This window comes from Erigeron canadensis, chromosome 3 (assembly GCF_010389155.1).
Source record: "Erigeron canadensis isolate Cc75 chromosome 3, C_canadensis_v1, whole genome shotgun sequence".
Classification (NCBI taxonomy): domain Eukaryota; kingdom Viridiplantae; phylum Streptophyta; class Magnoliopsida; order Asterales; family Asteraceae; genus Erigeron; species Erigeron canadensis.
Window position 1 is genome coordinate 43,819,847 of NC_057763.1, and position 21,742 is coordinate 43,841,588.

The window sequence follows — 21,742 nt, forward strand, 5'->3', positions numbered from 1 at the left end:
AACGACTCAACCCGCTCTCCATATCCCAATGGATATCGGGGAAAGAACTATGATCCTGTTAAAGCCGCTCGTGGACGTGGCTATAATGCTAGGGGAGGTCGCCAGGGAAACAACAACCGTGATGCCTCATATTCGGGTGGCCGTGGCTCTGGATCTTGGGGGTCCAACTACCAAAACCAACATCATTCCCAAAACCGATCCTATCCAGCCCAAACCCATCCCTACCCACAGCCTAACTGGACATCTTTTGGTGCATCATGGACACCACCACCCACACTATACCCATCCCATCCAGCCCACTACACACCTCCGCCTTATCCCTCTAATCCGCAACAGGCCCATGTCGCGCAACAACACTCTCAGGCCCCTCCTCCTGGATTTACTTCTACACCTGGAAATGCTTTATGGGCGTCTGACATTGGGATGGCACTCTCCAACTTGAACCTCGATTATCATGACCCACAATGGAACATGGACTCTGGAGCGACATCTCATGTCACATCGAATTCAGGTTCAATTTTAACTCCATCGTTATTACCTCAAAGCCCTATTTTTGTCGGCAATGGTCAGCATTTACCTGTTATGGGTTCCGGTAATGGCTTATACACCCTTCCTAACCGAACTTACAAACTTAACAACATTGTTCACTCACCATGTGTCATCAAAAATCTATTATCTGTTCGTAAATTCACTACTGATAATCAGGTTTCAGTTGAGTTTGATCCATTTGGTTTTTCCTTGAAGGACCTCAAGGATGGACGCCTCCTTTCCCGCCACAATAGCAGTGGAGATCTTTACCCGTTTACCAAGCCAAAGTTCACATTGCTTTCTTCCGCCAATCATCCTCCTTGGCATGATCGCCTCGGGCATCCCGGAGCAGCTGTGCTTCACCATTTATCTCGCACTTTTAATATTTCTTACAATAAAAATGTTGATTTATCCTTTTGTTCTTCTTGGCAGTTGTCAAAAAGTAAACGGTTGCCATTTTCGGATTCTGCTTCTAATACTTGTAAACCGTTTGATATAATTCACTGTGATTTGTGGACATCACCAATTGTTAGCAATTCTGGTTACAAATACTATATGGTGTTAATTGATAATTACACAAATTATGTATGGGTGTACCCACTCAAATACAAATCCGACACATTTCACACTTTCACCAAATTTCATAAACTAATCCAAACCCAATTTTCCCTTCCCATTAAAACCTTCCAATGCAACTTAGGAGGAGAATTTGATAACAACAACTTCAAAACATTTGTTGAACAAAACGGTTTCTTGTTTCGATTTGCTTACCCTCAAACGTCTCAACAAAATGGACGTTCGGAACGCATGCTTCGTCGCTTAAATGACATCATGCATTCTCTCCTTGTTCGTGCTTGCCTACCACCCCAATTTTGGGTCGAAGCACTTCACACCGCCGCATACCTTCACAATATTTTACCCATACAACGCCTAAATAATCAAACCCCCGCTTTCTCTTTATCTTCGCCATCCCACCTACGATCACATCCGTACTTTTGGATGTGCCTGCTACCCTAACATGTCCTCTACCCAATCAAATAAACTATTACCTAGATACGCCAAGTGTGTTTTTCTAGGATACCCGCCCGACTTCCGCGACTATAGGTGTTATGATCCGATCACAGGACGTGTTCATATTTCACGTCACGTGATATTTGATGAAAACACTTATCCCTTTCTTGACCTATGCCCCACATCATCCTATACTTTCCTTGATGACCCTACTCCACTCATCCCTCATTTATTTCCCACATCCTACCCCTCTGTTGAAACCACTACACCAACCCCAAACACAACTAGCTCATCGGTTGCTTCATCCCAACCAGATGCAACACCAGTTGAAACAACAAATCCAACACATCAACAGCCACAAGCTGAGTCAGCCAACCCACCACCGCCTACAAATACCCACTCTATGCAGACACGAGCCAAGGCTGGCGTCTCAAAACCAAACCCCCCTTACAACCTTTCCATCCATTCCGATATATCGCCAATCCCCAACTCCCCTATCAAAGCCCTATCGGACCCTAACTGGCTTCGCGCCATGAATGATGAATTTAGTGCTTTGCAGGTTAATCAAACATGGACGTTAGTACCAAGACCAGACAACAACCCGGTTATTCGCTCCATGTGGTTGTTTCACCATAAATTCAAAGCTGAAGGAACCTTGGAGCGCTACAAAGCGCGACTCGTTTGTAATGGCAAATCTCAAACTGTTGGCATAGATTGCAATGACACCTTCAGCCCCGTTGTGAAACCTGCTACAATCCGAACTGTGTTATCCTTAGCGGTATCTCGATCATGGCCGATACATCAATTGGATGTGAAAAATGCTTTTCTTAATGGCCATATACTAGAGACAGTTTACATGCATCAACCTCCTGGGTTTGTCGATCCCAACTATCTACATCATGTTTGTCGGCTCAACAAATCCTTATACGGTCTGAAGCAAGCACCGCGAGCTTGGTACACTCGGTTCTCCGCATTCATCACTTCTTTGGGATTTCGTAATAGCATGTGTGACACATCACTCTTTATTTATCAACATGGTTGTCATCTTGCCTATCTCTTATTGTACGTGGACGATATTGTGCTCACAGCAAGTCATCTTAATCTTCTGCAAAGATTCATTGGAAAGCTCTCTGCTGAATTTGCAATATCTGACTTGGGCTCACTTCATCACTTTCTCGGCATTACTGTCACGCGTGATCATCATTCGTTGTTCATGGCTCAGACACAATATGCTAGAGACATCCTTCATCGAGCCAACATGACCAATTGCAAACCTTGTCATACACCTGTAGATACCAACTCCAAACTCAGTGCCTCCGATGGAAACCCCTTACCTGATGGCACGCTATATCGAAGTCTTGTCGGGGCTCTACAATACCTCACCATCACTCGACTAGACCTATCATATGCAGTTCAGCAACTGTGTTTATTCATGCATGCCCCACGTGACACTCATTTTGCTTTCATGAAACGAGTTCTTAGATACATTCATGGAACTATTGATCTGGGTTTGCATCTATCAGCCTCCACACATAATTTTTTGGTTGCATACTCGGATGCTGATTGGGGGGGATGCCCCGACACAATGCGCTCAACCTCAGGCTATTGCATTTTTCTTGGTGACAACCTCATTTCATGGTCATCCAAGCGTCAAGCGACTATCTCTCGGTTTAGTGCAGAAGTCGAGTATAGGGGGTGGCAAATGCGGTTGCTGAAGCTACATGGATTCGGAATCTTCTTCTTGAGTTGTGTACTCCAACTCACAAGGCTATGATAGTCTTCTGTGACAATGTTTCTGCAGTTTACTTGTCAGGTAATCCCGTTCAGCATCAACGCACAAAGCATGTAGAGATGGATATTCACTTCGTTCTTGAGAAGGTGCGGCTTAGCCATATTAGAGTACTCCACATCCCCTCTTCTCAACAATATGCAGACATCTTCACAAAGGGGTTACCGAGACATCTATTTGAAACATTCAGGTCCAGCTTGAACGTCACTACCTATCAACGCTCAAGCTGAGGGGGAATATTAACAGAAAAGATTTATTATGATCTCTCTATTTTTAGTTATTATTACAATTGATTGAGGCTTAGGTTATTTTTAAATTTTATCAAACTGATAGATAAAAGATTAAACTCTTGATATTTGTTTCCCAAGAGAATGATGTTAACTACTTGCTCTTATTATGCTACATAATGAAAAATACCCATAATTTATAGGCAATGGCCCTAAAATGTGGCTCTTTAAAGTTCAAACTTTGGTTGTGATTTCATTGGATTTTTTTCTTGAAATTAAGCTAAATAGGGGGCTTAGGCTACCCCAACCCCATACTATATGCATTCAAAAGCATATGGTCGTATGAGGTTGTTTTTGACATTAGATTATCTCGAATAGCTGGACTTTATAAGTAGAACAAATGTTACACATGGGTTTAAATAAAGTATAGAAATATTGTACCTTGTTAAACAAACAAATGGACGAACCCGAACACATGGGTGTAAGCGAACTACAGTAAACAAATACCTTGGAATTTTCGATTTTGAGTTGGAGTTCCTTTAGAAGTTTAAGCAAACACATTATGAAATATAGTTTCATTATAAGGGAAGTCCATTCCATTAAATAAATTATCAATGAATTAACGGTTAAAAATCCAAATATACAAAACTTTCCGAAATATAGGGGAATCAAGCCACTCATCATCAAAATATCAAACTCACCACAACGTTTGAAATCAACTTATGACTTTCAAACACTTTGATCCCCCATAACAGAAGTTTGATATTTCAAAAGTTTTATATTTCTAACGTTTCAATCACATTTAATCTAAATCATTGATTTCATCTAACTATTGATACTTTCAACCATATACTCTGTGATCTATACCATTCCATAGATACAATAATACTTTTCAAACTTACCAATAAAAAGAGTCACAACTGAAGCAAGACAAGTGTGAACCATCACCATTGCTAATACACGTACTACAAACTGTCCGAGTCTCGTCACATTACACATATTAAAGCAAGAGAAAATCAGCATTCAAGTACTAGGGCCTTTATTCAAACTTGAAGGTAACAAGCACTCGAAGAACATACTGGGACACCACGCCGAGTCCAGCACAAACAAACCTCTATGCTAGTGGGTTGTAGTCCTTGCAGATTTCAAGAACCTTGGACCAAGAAGGCCTGCTACTAATATCATCCCACCAACAACTCACATGTTTCCTTTCTTTGATCATATACTCCTTCCCAATACGACCAACCAAGTAGCTTGTAAAAGGAATGTGACTAAGGTCTGCAAGGCTAAAGAAATCACCAGCCAAATACTTGCTTTTTGATAGCCGGTCCTCATATATGTCCAACACTTTCCCCAGCTTCTCTTCACTTTCTTTGATCAGCTGCTCATCTCTTGCAAACCCAAATACCGGACTGAACATAATGTGGAGCACCAGATTGTTAAGTGGGGGGTGATAGTTGCCATTGGTTCACAAGACCTTGATCCTCCGTTGTCTTTCCAAGTAAGTCGGTTCCTTGTAATTTGTATTTTTCAGCATAGTAGCGCATAATTGCTCTTGATTCTGAAAACACAACTCGGGAATATTAATATGTTGACACTTGACAGCAAAGTAAAATACGAGACTATTACAGAGTATTTGATTACTTAAAAGAAAAACATACAGTACGTATTTCAACATCAACAAATAAACCTTGTTTTTTGGTCATCAGATGGAACAAGAACTAAAAATTAGATTGTAGATTAACCACTAGGACACCTTGGTGATGACTATTTTACTTTAAATGGATGGTGCCGAGGGAGGATGAGTAGCTCGACTCTAATCTAAGCGGCCTAATCCGATGACCGTTTTTAAACCCATTCACTATCCACCCCCAAAACGTTACATACACGGTTCGAACCAGAAACCTCTTTTGAAGACACCGAGTGTCTTGACCACTAGGCCACCTTACTTCGTCTGGCAATAAATTCCAAATTTACCCCGATTGAAGATAGAAAATACAAGACTCAAATAAAATGTTAACAAACTGTCAATAAATTATTAGGGGTAAAATAGTAAACCTATTATTTTAAATAGATAATTATTATGATACGAACATACTCGAAAATGTTAAAAATAAGGTTGGACAATACGAAAGGGACGGAGGATATTATGACATGCAATTTAATTTTCTCTGATAATAATGACAATGGATTTAAATTTTTTTTTTTGTTTAAATTTTGACACTTACCAAAGAGAGTGTAATCACCATCTTGAATTACAGGAACTGATCCAAATGGCTATCGATTCATCATGATGATTAAATTTATCAAATTAACAAATATATATATCAATAAAATTCTAATAAAAGTGACCATATATAATATAATAATTCTAATAAAAGTGACCATTAAAGATAGATGATAAAAGATAGTGTGTAATATGATAAGGGAACCTGTAATTTGAGGAAGTCGGGATTTCGATTTTCGCCAGCTCGGAGATTGACGGGCACCAGCTCGAAATCGACCTGTTTTTCAACAAGACAAAGCAGGACCATTAAAAGACAAACTCAAATGGAGTTTGGTGTGTGTATGTATTTGGTTACAAAATTGAGTGATTGATATTAAAAGCAAGGAAGTTTTGTACCACAGATTGTGATAAATCTACCACACATGTGTTATAGTAACTTGTACAATGTATTCCGAATCAAAATATGTTATACGAATATCATTACCCTACCTAAAATTAAAAAAGCGCAGAGGGAGTTGAACAAATCGTAAAATTTTGGCCCATAACAAAAAAAAAAGGCCTTGATGGTGATTGACAATGAGTTGGACTTATTCATAACATTAGCCCATTTTGCCACCAATACTTTCAGTAGATACTAGTAGCATCTAAATTCAGTTCAATGATTTCATCCTTGCTATGTTATACACTAATCTAGAGGATATATTTGTTCAACGGGTTGAATTGCATTCTTTAAAGTGTACATAACTTATCCCCTCACTTTATATGCATATCCGAATTCTGTCATGAAATTTTATATAGTCAACTTGGACAAATGTAGAATTTAAAGACTTTAAAATGGTAGATGAATATTGTTAAGTCATAAACTTTATTGTAATATTTTATGAGCTTTGAAACGGATAACTGGATTGTTTTGAATCATATAACAACAGTATCTAAATCAGTCAGGAACGAGCATGAGATGATAAGATGTACATAGTGGTATTCGACAGTAAAAAGACTCCTTCCTGAGTAATACAAGTAAATCTATTTCGGTGTGTTAATACTAACTAAAACAAATCATAGATGGTTACAGAAAGCCGTGAAAATTCAAAAGCCCAAGTGAAAGTTCGAAAATTCTATCTCTGGAAATTATGAGCTTCCATAATTCCATTATTAAAGCTTTGTATTATTTACCCATATACATAGTCTTTATTTTAGGTAAAGGATACTAGGAAAGGAAAAAGTTGCTTTCGTTGGACAAAGATCAAGTACTGGTCATAAGATATTTGGGTGGGCTACGCATTATTGTCTCTTTCGGAACCAATGAAGATGCAAAAGCATTTTTGGATGATATGAACATCTGGGAGAAGTGGTTTTTCTCCTTAAAATGGTGGGAAGAACAACATGTCACTTTTGAAAGAATAGCATGGATCAAAGTTCTAGGCATTCCACCGTCCTTGTGGGAAGACAACTTATATATGTGACACCGTTGCTGCAAGGTATGGTGAAAAAAATCAAGGTTCGACAGCTGAGCACAAGGATGAGAATATTTCTTTTGATGTGGTCGGTATACTGGTAAAATCTGGTATGACCATTAATGAAAAGTTTCCTGTTATATGGAGAGGGAAGTCGTTCGAAGTATGGGTTCAGGAGGTGTTCTTTGATTGGATGCTGAAAAGCTTCATGAACTACATGTCTCAAGCATCACCATTTCTAACCCACTACAAAATGTCCGAGTCTCGTCACATTACACAATACACATATTAAACCAAGACCAAATCAGCATTCAAATACTAGAGGGGACATATAAAAACACTTACATGACTCGCGTGCCTTATTTTTTATACAAACATGACTCTAAATGGAGGGCCTTTATTCCAACTTGAAATAACAAGCACTTGAAAAACATACTGGGGCACCGAACCGAGTCCAACACAAACAAACCTCTATGCTAGTGGGTTGTAGTCCTTGCAGATTTCAAGAACCTTGGACCAAGAAGGCCTGCTACTAATATCATCCCACCAAGAACTCACATGTTTCCTTTCTTTGATCATATACTCCTTCCCAATACGACCAACCAAGTAGCTTGTAAAAGGAATGTGACTAAGGTCTGCAAGGCTAAAGAAATCACCAGCCAAATACTTACTTTTTGATAGCCGGTCCTCATATATGTCCAACACTTTCCCCAGCTTCTCTTCACTTTCTTTGATCAGCTGCTCATCTCTTGCAAACCCAAATACCGGACTGAACATAATGTGGAGCACCAGATTGTTAAGTGGGGGGTGATAGTTGTTTGCTTCAACTTCTAGCCATTGGTTCACAAGACCTTGATCCTCCGTTGTCTTTCCAAGTAAGTCGGTTCCTTGTGATTTGTATTTTTCAGCATAATAGCGTATAATGGCTCTTGATTCTGTTTGATTGAAAACATAACTTGGGAATATCAATATGTTGACAGCAAAGTATTACATACGAGATGTATCGATCAAACTTTTATCTAAAATATTTATTAAAAAAAAAAACATATTTCAATATCAATAAAACCTTGCTTTTTGGTCAGATGGATCAACAAGTTTAAAAATAGATTGTAGATTTGTTCACAAATATCCCCCACCTTACTATATATTTCACTTAAAAAAATGGATGAGATTTTCCTTGTTCAGATTATGTCCGTAAGGGTAACTTTTTGACCCAGATACATGTGACTTAACTAGGATATCCCCGTTACCTTTTCAGAATTCTTTCCCTAATAACCCAAGATGTTTACCGAGAGTATTCGAACTGAGACTTTTGTAAGGACAACCATAAAAAGTAACCATCAGGACACCTTGGTATCTTACTATATACTAACGAATTTAACCAGGTTCAACCCGAGCGTTTTAATTAAAATTATAAAATTATAAAATATGCATGTAACTTTTGTCATTAATATATTATAAATCGATATGGAAATGATGAATTGAATAACATAATAATTATTAAAAAAAATTTCTTTGTTTGTAATAAAAGATTAGGAACTTTAAATAAGTATTTAGTGAGTTATTTTTAATTAAAAATATTGTAATATATTTATGACATCATAATTAAAATAAAGATCATTTAAGAAAAAATGTAGACTTGTCACATCATAATTTTTCAAAAAATATTTTTGAAAGACAATTGTCTTTTATTTATTACAGAGATTTTATGTTTCCAAAGTCTTTTGACTAAAATGTAAAAGGCCTAACTAGGGATGAGCAAAAAAATTGTTGACCCGCGCCCGACCCGGAACCGACCCGGAATCGGCCCGAACCGACCCACCCGAAGCCCAAACGGGCCGGGTCACAGGTCACGCATTTGTTGTTTTCGCAGGTCACGGGTCACGCGGGCCGGGCCGGGTTGGGTGAAGGCAAAAACCGAAAAAAAGTGAAGGAAACCCGTAACCCGCCCGCGACCCACCCGTACCCGACCCGAACCGGCCCGGACCTTCACGGGCCGGATCACGGTTTCGATTTTCATGCATTCGCGGGTCGCGGGTCGGGCCGGGTTTTCGCGGGTCGGGCCATTTGCACATCCCTAGGCCTAACCGATGGAGGTATCCGTTTCCGAACCCATTCACTATCCACCCCCAAAATGTTACATGCCTAGTGCGAAATTTTAATAGACAATTTTTTTGATATGAACATAAATCATAAGGTTGGAGAATAAAAAAGGGGCGGAAGGAGTATTTATATTTTAACTTTTTTTTTTTCAGTCATAATTAGTTTGAGAAAAGGTGAACAATGATATACGAGTAATAAAAAAATTAATAAGATAAGATGACATGCAATTTTCCCTGATATAGTAATAAACAAATAATTTAATTTATACAATTAATAATTAAAGACTTACCAAAGAGAGTGTAATCACCATCTTGAATTACGGGAAGTGATCCAAACGGCTGTCGGTTCATCATCGTCATCAAAAAGTTTATCAAAATAACAAATATTGAAATTAAAATTCTAGTAATATAAGAATCATAATAAGAGTGACAATTGAAGATAGTAAATGATATAATAAGGGTGCCTGTAATTTGAGGAAGTCTGGATTTCGATTTTCGCCAGCTCGGAGATTGACGGGCACCAGCTCGAAATCGACCTGTTTTTCAACAAGACAAAGCAGGACCCGTTTTGGGGATGCGTATGCTGGTCCGTATACCTTCACCACCATCTTCTTCCAAATTATTATGCCTTCACTTTTTTACTTTCTTACCTTTTTTAGTTGTTGTACGCACATTAAAAGACAAACTCAAATGGAGTTTGGTGTGTGTATGTATTTGGTTACAGAATTGAGTGATTGATATTAAAAGTAGATGCAATTGAACTGAATTTAGATGCGATGCTACTAGTATTTACTGAACCTATTGGTAGCAAAATGGACTAATGTTATAAGTCCAACTCAGTGTCGATTAGCCTTTTTATGTTATGGGCCAAAACTCAAAAGTAAGAATAACATTATTGGTCCAAAATGTTATGATTTGTTCGACTCCGTTTGCGCTTTTTTAATTTTAGGTATTTGTTTTACACTACTCATTTCATCCTTGTTATGTTATACACTAATCTAGAGGAAATAGTTGTTCAACGGGTTGAATTGCATTCTTTAAAGTGTACAAAGCTTATCCCCTCACTTTATATGCATGTTCGAATTCTGTCATGAACTTTTATATTATCAACTTGGACAAATGTAGAATTTATAGACTTTTAAAATGGTAGAGTAATATTTTATGAACTTTGAAACGGATAACTGGATTGTTTTCGAATCATATAACAACAGTATCTAAATCAGTCAGGAACAAGCATGAGATGATAAGATGTACATAGTGATATTCGACAGTAAAAAGACTCCTTCCTGAAATTAACAAACTAAAAACAAATCGTAGATGGTTACAGAAAAGTGAAAATTCAAAATCCACATTTTTAACTTTAATTTTTATCTGGAAATTATGAGCTTAATTCCATTATTAAAGCTTTATATTTATTTACCCATACACATAGTCTTTATCGATAAAGGTAACGGTACTAGGAAAGATGGGACAAAGTTTGAACATGAATAGGACGTTGCTGGTGTTTGAAACTTTGAATGGAAATATTGTGACTTTTGATGTTGCTGCTTTTTATACTGAGGCAGGGCACGTCTAAAGGATATTGAATAATTGACTGATCACTAACAATAGCTAGTTGGGTTGCTTTTTTTTTTAACAACAAACTTTAAACTACTAACCCTATTTAAATATACCAAGAGGACAAAAAAATGGTGGTAGCAAAGTTGGGTTGCTTTTTAGTTTGGGGTTTTACAATATGTTTTCCTTTGAATTGTTCTTACTTCTGGACTTTGGCAAAGGGTACATTTAGCACCTATTTGGGCAAAGTTGGAACTTTACAACTTTGTAATCCAATCTCAGTGTGATATACCAATTTTTTTTTTTAATGGCGAAAGTGAAGTATTATTAATAACTCAAACTAGCAAGAAGCTAGCATAAAGATAGGTACATAAACAAACAACAGAATAAACGTAAAACCAATCAAGAAATACATGGCTTACTATACCAACTATCCCAATCTAACTCCACTTTTTTAGCTCTATTCGGAATCCATATAAATGTCATGGATCTAATCTCTTCAAAGATCATATGAGCTGTAGAAAATACGATATTATGCACCGTATCATTCCTCGATTTTCAGAGACTCCAAATGGTAATAAGAATAATGGCATTGAGCATTTTCTTCCAATTTTTATCCCCAGCTCGAGAATAATGAAAGATGCATAAGTCATGAACATGAAAAGCATAAAAAGAGTTTACCTTACACCAAGATCCAATTAAATCTCAAACCTCCATGGAAAAAGGACATGCCGTGAGAATATGATCAAGAGATTCATCGGCAAGATTACACCTAACACAAGATAAAGACATCATTGTAATCCCCCTTTTATTGAGTTGAATTAAAGTCGGAAATCTGTCTCGATTTGCTCTCCAATTTCTTATATTCACCTTCTTTGGAACCCAATTGTTCCAATGATAGTTGGGATGTGAATTGTGAACAATAGCCGGGTCGAACTTTATCTTCAAATCTAAAATTTTGAACTCATTTGCATTTATGTGTGGCTGTAAGTCCACATCTCTTATGGAAAACACTGATTTAGCGTTGAAAATTGATTTCCATAACCCCCCCCCCCCCCCCAATTTCTTGTTGACTGGTATATCAAGATCCACAACCAGATTTCCATGTAAAGCAAGCACCACACGCCTCCAAAGTCTATTCGACTCGTGTTTATAACGCCACCACCATTTCAATAGTAATGCAGCATTAGCACCTTTCAAAGATCCCAATCCAAGACCACCCAACACTTTTGGTGCCACAACATCATTCCAAGCGACCCAGCTAATGGAGTTTCTGTCGCCTTTGCCTGCCCAAACAATCCGTCTTCGAATTCGTTCCAATTGGTCTATTATTTTGTCAGGGACTTTAAACAATGAGAAAAAATATAATGAGAGACTTGATAAAACTGATTATACCAAATTTAATCTGCCGCCAATTGATAGAGTTTTTGCCTTCCATTTAGAAAGACATTTTTGAAAGATATCAATAACTTGTTGCCAATAACGGCAAATTCTCATGTTCACGCCAAGAGGGAAACCCAAGTAAGAGAGAGAGAATGTATCTTGTTTTATACCCCATCTGATTAGCGACATGCTCCACCTCCATCTGATTGATTCCAAGTCCAAATAATAATGATTTTTTCACATTCATTTTTAGACTAGAAATAAGACCAAAACATCTCATAATCCTAACAATATTCATGTGATATACCAATTGAGTGGATGTTATGTTTTGGTGCATTTGAGTGAAATGGTTGGTAGATGATCTTAAAACTTTGCTACTTTAATTTAGTGTAATCTACTACATCTAGAAAGGGAAGGAAATCTATTGCCACAAATGTATAGAAAGGCATCATATGTCCAAACTCGATATGGGTTAGCAATCTATATACCGCCATACGGGGCGAAACACAGATCAGCTTCATTATCAACCTAACAAGTAATAATCTCCATTTCTTTTTCACGTCCACTTGATGAAAATAAGAAACTCATACTCCTTCCATCCAAAAATAAATGTTCACTACTTCACTTTATTATCTTTTATTGTCCTAGATAAGTATCAAACACTTTTAATAAATAGATATAAGTTATCTTTATCGATTGAGAGTGAATGATTAATCTAAAACTGTATGCTAATTTTGTACATGATACTTAGAGATAGTACGAGTATGAGATATATGAGTATGACACGTCTTCATTTATCACCATCAAATATTCCTAAAGTAAAATGATAAATCATTCTAAGACTTTGTTTTACTCTTTTAGTATAACACATCATTATTCATGAAGATGAATCGATCCCAAAAAACCTATATTGTCCCCTCCATTTGAAGAAGCATAATATAACAAGTACAATGTTTAATGTTACTACCGATAGCATAATATCCATGAACTACTAGTTTAATTAGTACATGTTATCTATGTTTTAGTTCATACAGAGTTGCCAACGTTTTACATATGATGTGCTTTTTCATAGTAAAACAACGTCATTTCAGTTCTTGACAAATGAACCGTTTTTACACACATGATATAATTTGCACGTTGTCCTAATTAAGGACAACAGAAGCACATGACTAATGGTCACTGCCGGCTCTACTATATTTATGGAATTATGGGTTACGTGGGAGCTTTAGGTATAATTTATAAGGCCACAAATTTAAATATATAAACTTTTAAATTTTTTTACACAAGGCTTTTTTTACTTGGAATTTTAACATAAGAAAGTAGCCATTAGTACACCACAAATATATGCATGTATAATGAATTAAGAAACAATCAGTCCAAGTCTCCAACCATAGGTCAAATGAATTTTCAATGAGATAGTTCCATCCTCTATGGCTTCTTTTAATTTATCTTAAATACATTATCTCTTCTATGTATTGATTTTGATTAGTAATAATGATTTATCTCACATAATTTCTTTATGTATTTATTATGTTTACTAAATCACCGTCTCATTATTTGGTTTTGAACTTCGAACTTGTATCTTATGCCCGAATAAAAGAGAAGAACTTTGTTAGAGATTTTAAAAGAAAGGCCTCCATAATCGATTTCATTTAAGGCCACAAAAAAATGTTGGATCAGCTCTGCTAATGATAGTCCAAATGTATGACATTCTCAACAAAAGGATGGATGAACCTACTTAATTATAATGTAATAATTGAGGGGGTATATCTTAATATTTATCTTAAGGTTTAGATTTTAGACAAAAACCATCCCCACAAGGACTAATGGTGGTTCATAATCTTACTGATTAATATAGGGCTAGCAATGGATTGGATATTGATCCAAATCCGATCTGATCCAATCCATTTATATCACTTATTGGATCAAAAATAATATCCATTTAATAATCCAATAGATTGCTTTATTTATCCATTTAATTATTTGGATCGATCCATGATCCATATGGATCGATTCAGATCGACATATCACCAAAATTGACTAGGGTCACGAGAGAAACTGATAAATTTGCCCCCGGTTACCTGTCTCCCAGGTCAAATGGTGCCCCCGGTCGAGCATGCCCCCAATGACCTGTGTTCTGGTCACGGGTACTCCGGTCAAAAGGTGCTCCCGGTGACCCGTTTTTCGACCACAGGGCCCCCCTATGAATGATGCCCCTGGTGACCCTTGTACCCGGTCAAATGGTGCCCCTAGTGACCCGTGTTCCGATCAAAGGTACCCCCAATGACCCGTACACGTGTTCCGGTCAAATGGTGCCCTCGGTGACCCGTGTTCCGGTCACGGAGGCCCTCGGTGACCCGTTTCCCCTATGTATCAAGGATTGATATTAACCCTATATATCAATCATTGATATATAAGGTTAATATTATAAAATAGTTTACGTTTTATCAGCCACTTCTGTAAAGATTTACTTGTAAACGAATAACCATAGCATTTCTCATGGTCGAAATATTCAAGGTTAATTCATGCAATAAAACTTTAATACCCGAGTTTTACGTTTCTATAAAGTTTCGTTTTCTTATGTTTCTCAATTATTATACGGAGTACTTTACCAAAGCATTCTTGTAGGGTTTTGTTAATGATAGCCCTTAGGGTTGTCAGTAAAAACTAATTGTTTGCATTAAAATTTGTACCTTGCTGTTAGAAAAATCAAGAGACGGTTTTTAATATATAATGTACAAGTTTTTAAACATGTAATAACTTGTTAGTGATAGCCCTTAGGGGACGGTTCTAAAAGACTCTGTAATGTTCTAGATACTTTCGGACAACCCTAAATGTATCTAAAATTGATTTGTTTTGAAGCGGATCATAACAACTAAACATTGATAGTAGTTATGAGCAAAATTGTATTAGTCACAATATTATACTACTTATGACGATGAGTCTTCCATTAATTATTGCTATTGCTAGATTTCTATCAATACCTTTGAATATCCGATATTTCGTATTCATTGATTGATGTTACATCCGATATTTGATGATATACCTAATTCGTTTTTTTAACAGCCAATTAATCTCAAATTACAAAATCTGAAACTCCAGAAATGACTTATATTATAGCTCCAACCCGGATGAAGCCTCATATCCTAATAGTCCAATTGCATCAGTTCGGAAAAAACCTCATGAGATCTCAATTAAGATTTGAACCTCGATCATATTAGTAAACTAAAATGTCTCATCAGTCTATCTACTACTCTACTAGTCATTAGCATACCTAATACGTTTAATTTATATATTTTGATTTGAAGATAAAACTAGCTAGCCAAACACCAAAATCCGAAATTTCATTACATCTATTTCTCTCTTTCTATTAATAGCTAGATACGTAGAAATTATATGACAACCTAAAACTAAATTAATAAAATGACCATCATTTGTGTGGTGGTCTACACAAACTAACCCTGGTTAAATGCTTCTAATCTATATAGTACTAAATAATTTACAAATTAAAAACTGAAGGCACATTTTTCTTATGGTCGGAAAATGGATGTTAACATATATGAAGTTAATAACAACTTTAAAAAATATATATATATATATATATATATTATATATTATATAATCACCTTACATGTGATGAACATTTTGCTCCACAAGTTTTTCACAATAAACACATGATAAATGAAGACATCTACATTGATCAAATTTAAAATTGAATGAAAGGCTCTAACATTGAATTAAACCAAATTTAAGATACCAAACGATATATTCTATATTGCTAAATTTGTCACTTGATCCTCCACCATAACCTACATGATATATGTCCCAATGTCCTTTCCAACACCTTTTAGCCACAAAATTCCATTAAAATTCAAACAAAAACCCACCACATTTACATAATTTACTTAATGGGAAGTGATATTCGTACTATCAGTTTTTTTATGAATGTATACCAATGTACAAATTGTATAACAATGTATAAATTGTATAACTGACTGTACAAGTTAGTATTGCACAATTATGGTAAATCAATCAAAATAAATTGTACGAATATCACTTCCCTTAATTGACGATATCTCTTCAACCACAACCTCTCATTCTTCCGAACCAACCATCATCAAAGCCCTCAGTTCTTTCTCTTTATTTTGATGCCTCTGTTTGATCCAAAAGCCAACTTAAATTTATCCTCGTTGTCTCAATCGTGAATTAATCACTTGCGAACGTTTGCGTTAAAGCTAAGATAGATGGCGAATCATAAGGTTCCTACCAGGGCCGGCCCTGCTACCGGGCGAAGAGGGCGACAGCCCAGAGCGTCAAAATTATCGAAAAACTTGCGGGCATCAAAATTCCAGAAAGTTATGTTATACCAGGTTAGTTAGGTATCAAAACTGTGGTATACAAGATTCATTAAGACATAAAAAAAGGTATGTTAGTTATGGAAGCTAATATTGAAAAAAAAAAAAAGTCTGAACTATAATGGCAGAAACCATTGATGCGGCTAGAATGAAGAAGACAAAGGCAATAAGATGGCTTTTTCTTTTTTCACTTATAACCCTATATTTTTAAAACTAACCCTTCAAAGCTAAAAGCTTTTCAATTTTAACCTCATTCTATATGTTTTAATATGTTAGTAAGATAACTTAAAATGTTGCCAATCTATATTTTTCCATACAATAAAAACCATGTATCTTAAAGTTTAAATTATCTAAGAAAATGTATGATGAGATACTCCGTATATCAAATACTTACCGACTATTAAAATACAATAGATAACGGATTAAATAATTGGTATTTTCAAATTAGTATATATGTAAGATAGTAAAATATCAAATTAATATGACTATCAAATTTATGTTTGTATTTATAACTCGACCAATTCATCGAACCATTTTGATTTTGATTTTTGTATGGGCATATTGTGTCTATTTTGCTCTGAGCATCAGATAACTCAGGACCAGCTCTGGTTCCTACAAGTCTGAGTGTCTGACTACCATCTTATCCTGCAAATGAAGGATTGGCTAGGTGGTAGCTCCATTTTATATCAAACACGACATGATTACACAAGATATGGATAACTGGAAACTTATTTGAACGGCTGAACCACTCTAGATATAAATTGAGACACATCTACGCATTTAATAGTATTTCACGTGCCTTCCTCCGGGCCATTATAAGGGTAACTAAAACTTAATTTACACTTCTTCACATCTATATAAATTTCACACAAAATTATCATGTCATCTTATCAAAACAACATACTTTTATATATAAGTTGCCTACAGCATTTATCAACAAATGGATGTAAGACGAACTCTTAAAGCAAGTTTCATTGAGTTTTTAGATGATGGTTTTAGTGTTTTTGATTCTAACTCACGAGACGATCGATATTATTGCAACATCAGCTATTCAAATCATAGTGTCAAACTTTACCAATATGAAGGTCAAAGGTACGCAAACAGATTGACAAAGATTAGCCTAACATGACTAGTCATGTTAGTCTAACATGAGGGGATCCCCTTCTGTTTATTTTTGACTATAAAGTATTAATTAATATGTTACTAAATAATGACTTATAAAATTTAAGCATTTCAATCGTTCTTCTCCTTTTTATTAAACATTCAACTTTTATTGATGATATGAATAATTAACACTAACATTTACTTTAGTAAATTCAAATCTATATAAGATGTAACGTACTTTTATTAGAGTATTATTATATATTACTATATAAAGTATAAAATATATACATTTTAAACTTGTCACGCTTTTAACATTTTATTCGAATTCCATTGATTAAATATAGCTTAAAGTGTGGTAACATATAATTTCGATTTCTGTCAAACATTACGATTCAAATCTCGTAAAAACAAAAATGATCCCACTTAATCAATATGTATAATTTCGATTTTGGTCATTTGAGGCTTATGAAACGACTAGCGTTCCAAAAACACTGCTATAGATGTAGAAGACAATTACATGTGAAACTTTTGTGAAATTATATATTTTTTTTAATAAAATGACTTTTAAATTATTTATTTCTTGAAAGGAAATGATATATCTTAAAATTAGTTTAAATTTTTCTTAAAAAATATAAGATGATAACATATGAATTTTATAAAATCTCTTTTTTACTCTTGTTTTTTTTTTTAATTTTCATTACATGTCATCTATCTAATGGTTTAAAGGATTTTTAAGTTATTATTGAGACATAAATTTCATTCAATAACTCTTTCTAAAATTTTTAAAGATAATATAGATGTTTTTATATATATATGATGTATGGTTTGGGTATTCTAAAACAAATATTAAGGTAAAACAACTAGGACAAGAATCACAAGATTTTGATCTTTAGATCATGGTTGAATTGATGTATGAAGATTCACGAAACAATTGATGCACGATAATTTTCATAATGCACGTTGATTTTCAGTTAAAAAAAATTATTGTTTTATTTGTTTTACTTTAATACTTGTTTTATATTAGACCTGTGTCAAATACACGATTTTGACATTGTTATAAAGACTAGATTATTATCAAGGAATATGATAAATTCTTCTAACCAAATAGTTTAATAATCCTCCTAATACATTAAGAAGGTGACATGTGATATCCACTAATTCTCTTTTCTGATTTTGTCTCGTGATTTTTTCATTTGTCATCATCTTATGATTAGATTAAAAGAATTATTAGGTTATTTGGTTAAAAAAATTTATTATTTTTATATTCTCAAAAATTAATTATATATAAACTAAAAAAACATATTATTTTATTTCTTTTAATCATATAACCACCGGTAAACCACCTTAAAAATGGATATAAAAGGTAAATGCTGACAAGACATAGGCGGCCACCACAAGAATTGTCGTCAAGGAAAGGAGCTGACAAACCTCCACCTCAAACATCTGTTTTATGTAGCTGTATTCACACCCCACTCCTTAAAACATTTATTTTCTTTCCACCACCTTCCACACATCTACTCTCTCCTCTCTTTTTTCTTCTTCTTCTTCTTCTTTTATCAAAACATAAAATCGCTATCTCTATGTTGTTATTATTATTTTCATAAAAGGAAAAAAAAATATGGAGAAAAGCATTTTGGCGTATGTAACGCCTTACATTTTATCCTTCGTTGCATTTTTGATCTTACTGGAACAAGTTCTTTACTTGAAGAAAAAACGTTTCGTCCCGGGTCCAAATCTTGTCTTACCTTTTGTTGGTAACGCTATTTCGTTAGTACGCAATCCGACGTCGTTTTGGGTTGATCAATCTGTTTTAGCCGAATCCTCTGGGTTTTCGGTAAACTATATTATCGGAAAATTCATTGTTTTTATCCGGTCAACGGACTTATCTCATAAAGTCTTTGCAAACGTTCGCCCAGACGCTTTTCATCTTGTGGGCCACCCTTTCGGGAAGAAGTTATTTGGTGAGCATAATTTGATTTATATGATGGGTCAAGAACATAAAGATTTACGACGTCGTATTGCACCAAATTTTACACCAAAGGCTCTTTCCACTTATACCCAGTTACAACAACATATTATTTTGAAACATCTCAGGTCTTGGATGGATGTACCGGATGCCGGTACCAAACCTTTCCCTTTAAGGTTTTTGTCTCGAGACATGAATCTCGAGACGAGTCAAAACGTTTTCGTGGGCCCGTATTTAAGCGAGGAGTCACGGAAACGTTTTGAGGTGGATTACAATTTTTTCAATGTTGGGCTAATGAAGTTGCCTATAGATCTGCCAGGGTTTGCGTTTAGAAACGCCCGACTGGCGGTTTCTAGACTGGTTGAAACCCTGGCGGTGTGTGCTTCAGAAAGTAAGAAAAAAATGAAGTCGGGTGCGGACCCTATCTGTTTGGTTGATTTCTGGATGCAAGATGTCATCCGAGAAATCGACGAAGCAGGCGGGGAGGGTCAGACTACCCTGCCCCACACTAGTAGTTTGGAAATCGGGGGTCATTTGTTTGACTTTTTATTCGCTTCACAGGATGCTTCCACTTCTTCGCTGCTATGGGCCGTTACATTACTAGATTCACACCCAGACGTTTTAGAAAAGGTAAGACAAGAGGTTTCGGGTTTCTGGAAACCCGAATCCGATAGAACGATAACAGCCGATGAGTTGAGGGAAATGAAGTACACGGATGCGGTGGCGCGCGAGATCATTAGATTTCGCGCGCCAGCTACATTGGTCCCACATGTAGCTGGAGAAGATTTCCAGTTAACAGAAACCTACACCATCCCAAAGGGTGCGATAGTCTTTCCGTCCGTTTACGAGTCTTCGTTCCAAGGGTTCGTGGATGCGGACCGGTTTGACCCGGACCGGTTTTTAGAGCCCCGGTGTGAAGACCGTGTTTACAAGAAAAATTACTTGGCATTTGGAGCAGGGTCCCACCAATGTGTAGGACAGAAGTATGCAGTAAATCATTTGATCTTGTTTATCGCGATGTTCACTTCATTGTTTGACTTCAAAAGAGTAAGATCGGACGGCTGTGATGAGATCACGTATATCCCTACCATCAGTCCACGTGATGATTGCAGAATTGTGTTGTCACTTAGATGTAGTCGTTTTCCGTGTTTCTCGTGACTGTGAAAAAGGGGGGAAGAAAAACATGTTTGGTATTGTGTTGTTTGTTGGTTTTTGGATGGATTTATTTATTTTGGGTATACAGTTGTTGGATTGTGATTAGGTGGTCAAACTTGGTTGTCTCTTTTCATTTGTTACAACTGGAAAACCTCTTTTTTTGAAATTTTTATTTCTTTCTATTGGTATTGGATTGATTATTGGCCGAATAATAAAACCTTGATTCATGTTATGTGGTGTATGTTTTTCGGTAAATTTGGATTATATGGGAAACTGGTTTAACCGATCATGTTAATTATTCTTATTTTTGAACGGCATCATGTTAATTATTCAACGGCAAGTTCCTATTATAAATGAAAGACAGACAACTTTGGCCTAATATAGAACTTTAATTTATTTTGGTATATATAGAATTTTAGTCCATACTTTTCATTATTGAAATTATTGAGAACTTTGTCTTATTTACTGTAATTGGATATAGTGTACTTTTTTAATGGCTTAAATAGTGGTGAAGATATAAAAAAGTAACTCAATGTAGTCTTTCACGGTTTTGGTCTCAATACTGTCTTCGATAGTGTATGGGAGAGGTTGATATGTAGACAGTCTTACCCTTACCAAAGGTAGAGAGGCTGCTTCCAGGTCTACCATAGGTAGAAAAAGCCCTTCAGCCTTGCTGGGCATGAGGATTAAACCCATAACCTCTGTTTCTAGAGGCATGAGCTCCAACCACTGATCCAACCTAGTTGGTTTAAATAGTGGTGAAGATATATTTAGATGAATTGATGCTTGGATTTGATTCGATATTTTATGTTGGAATAACTGTTTTTGGTGGTGGTTAATGTTTGTCAGACTAGTTAATTTAGAGTACGGATGGGCCAGAATCA

General features: G+C 35.8%; 1 protein-coding gene and 1 pseudogene across 1 annotated transcript; one reads left to right on the plus strand and one right to left on the minus strand.

Annotated features, from left to right (window-relative positions):
* Window positions 1-4,391: 4,391 nt before the first annotated feature.
* On the minus strand, window positions 4,392-10,106 carry LOC122590978 (annotated as a pseudogene).
* Window positions 10,107-19,249: 9,143 nt separating this feature from the next.
* On the plus strand, window positions 19,250-21,090 carry LOC122593276 (cytochrome P450 710A11-like). Its single transcript, XM_043765665.1, has one exon. It carries the CDS (start codon window positions 19,356-19,358, stop codon window positions 20,859-20,861), a length of 1,506 nt encoding a protein of 501 aa, XP_043621600.1. The 5' UTR covers window positions 19,250-19,355; the 3' UTR covers window positions 20,862-21,090.
* The last annotated feature ends 652 nt before the right edge of the window (window positions 21,091-21,742 follow it).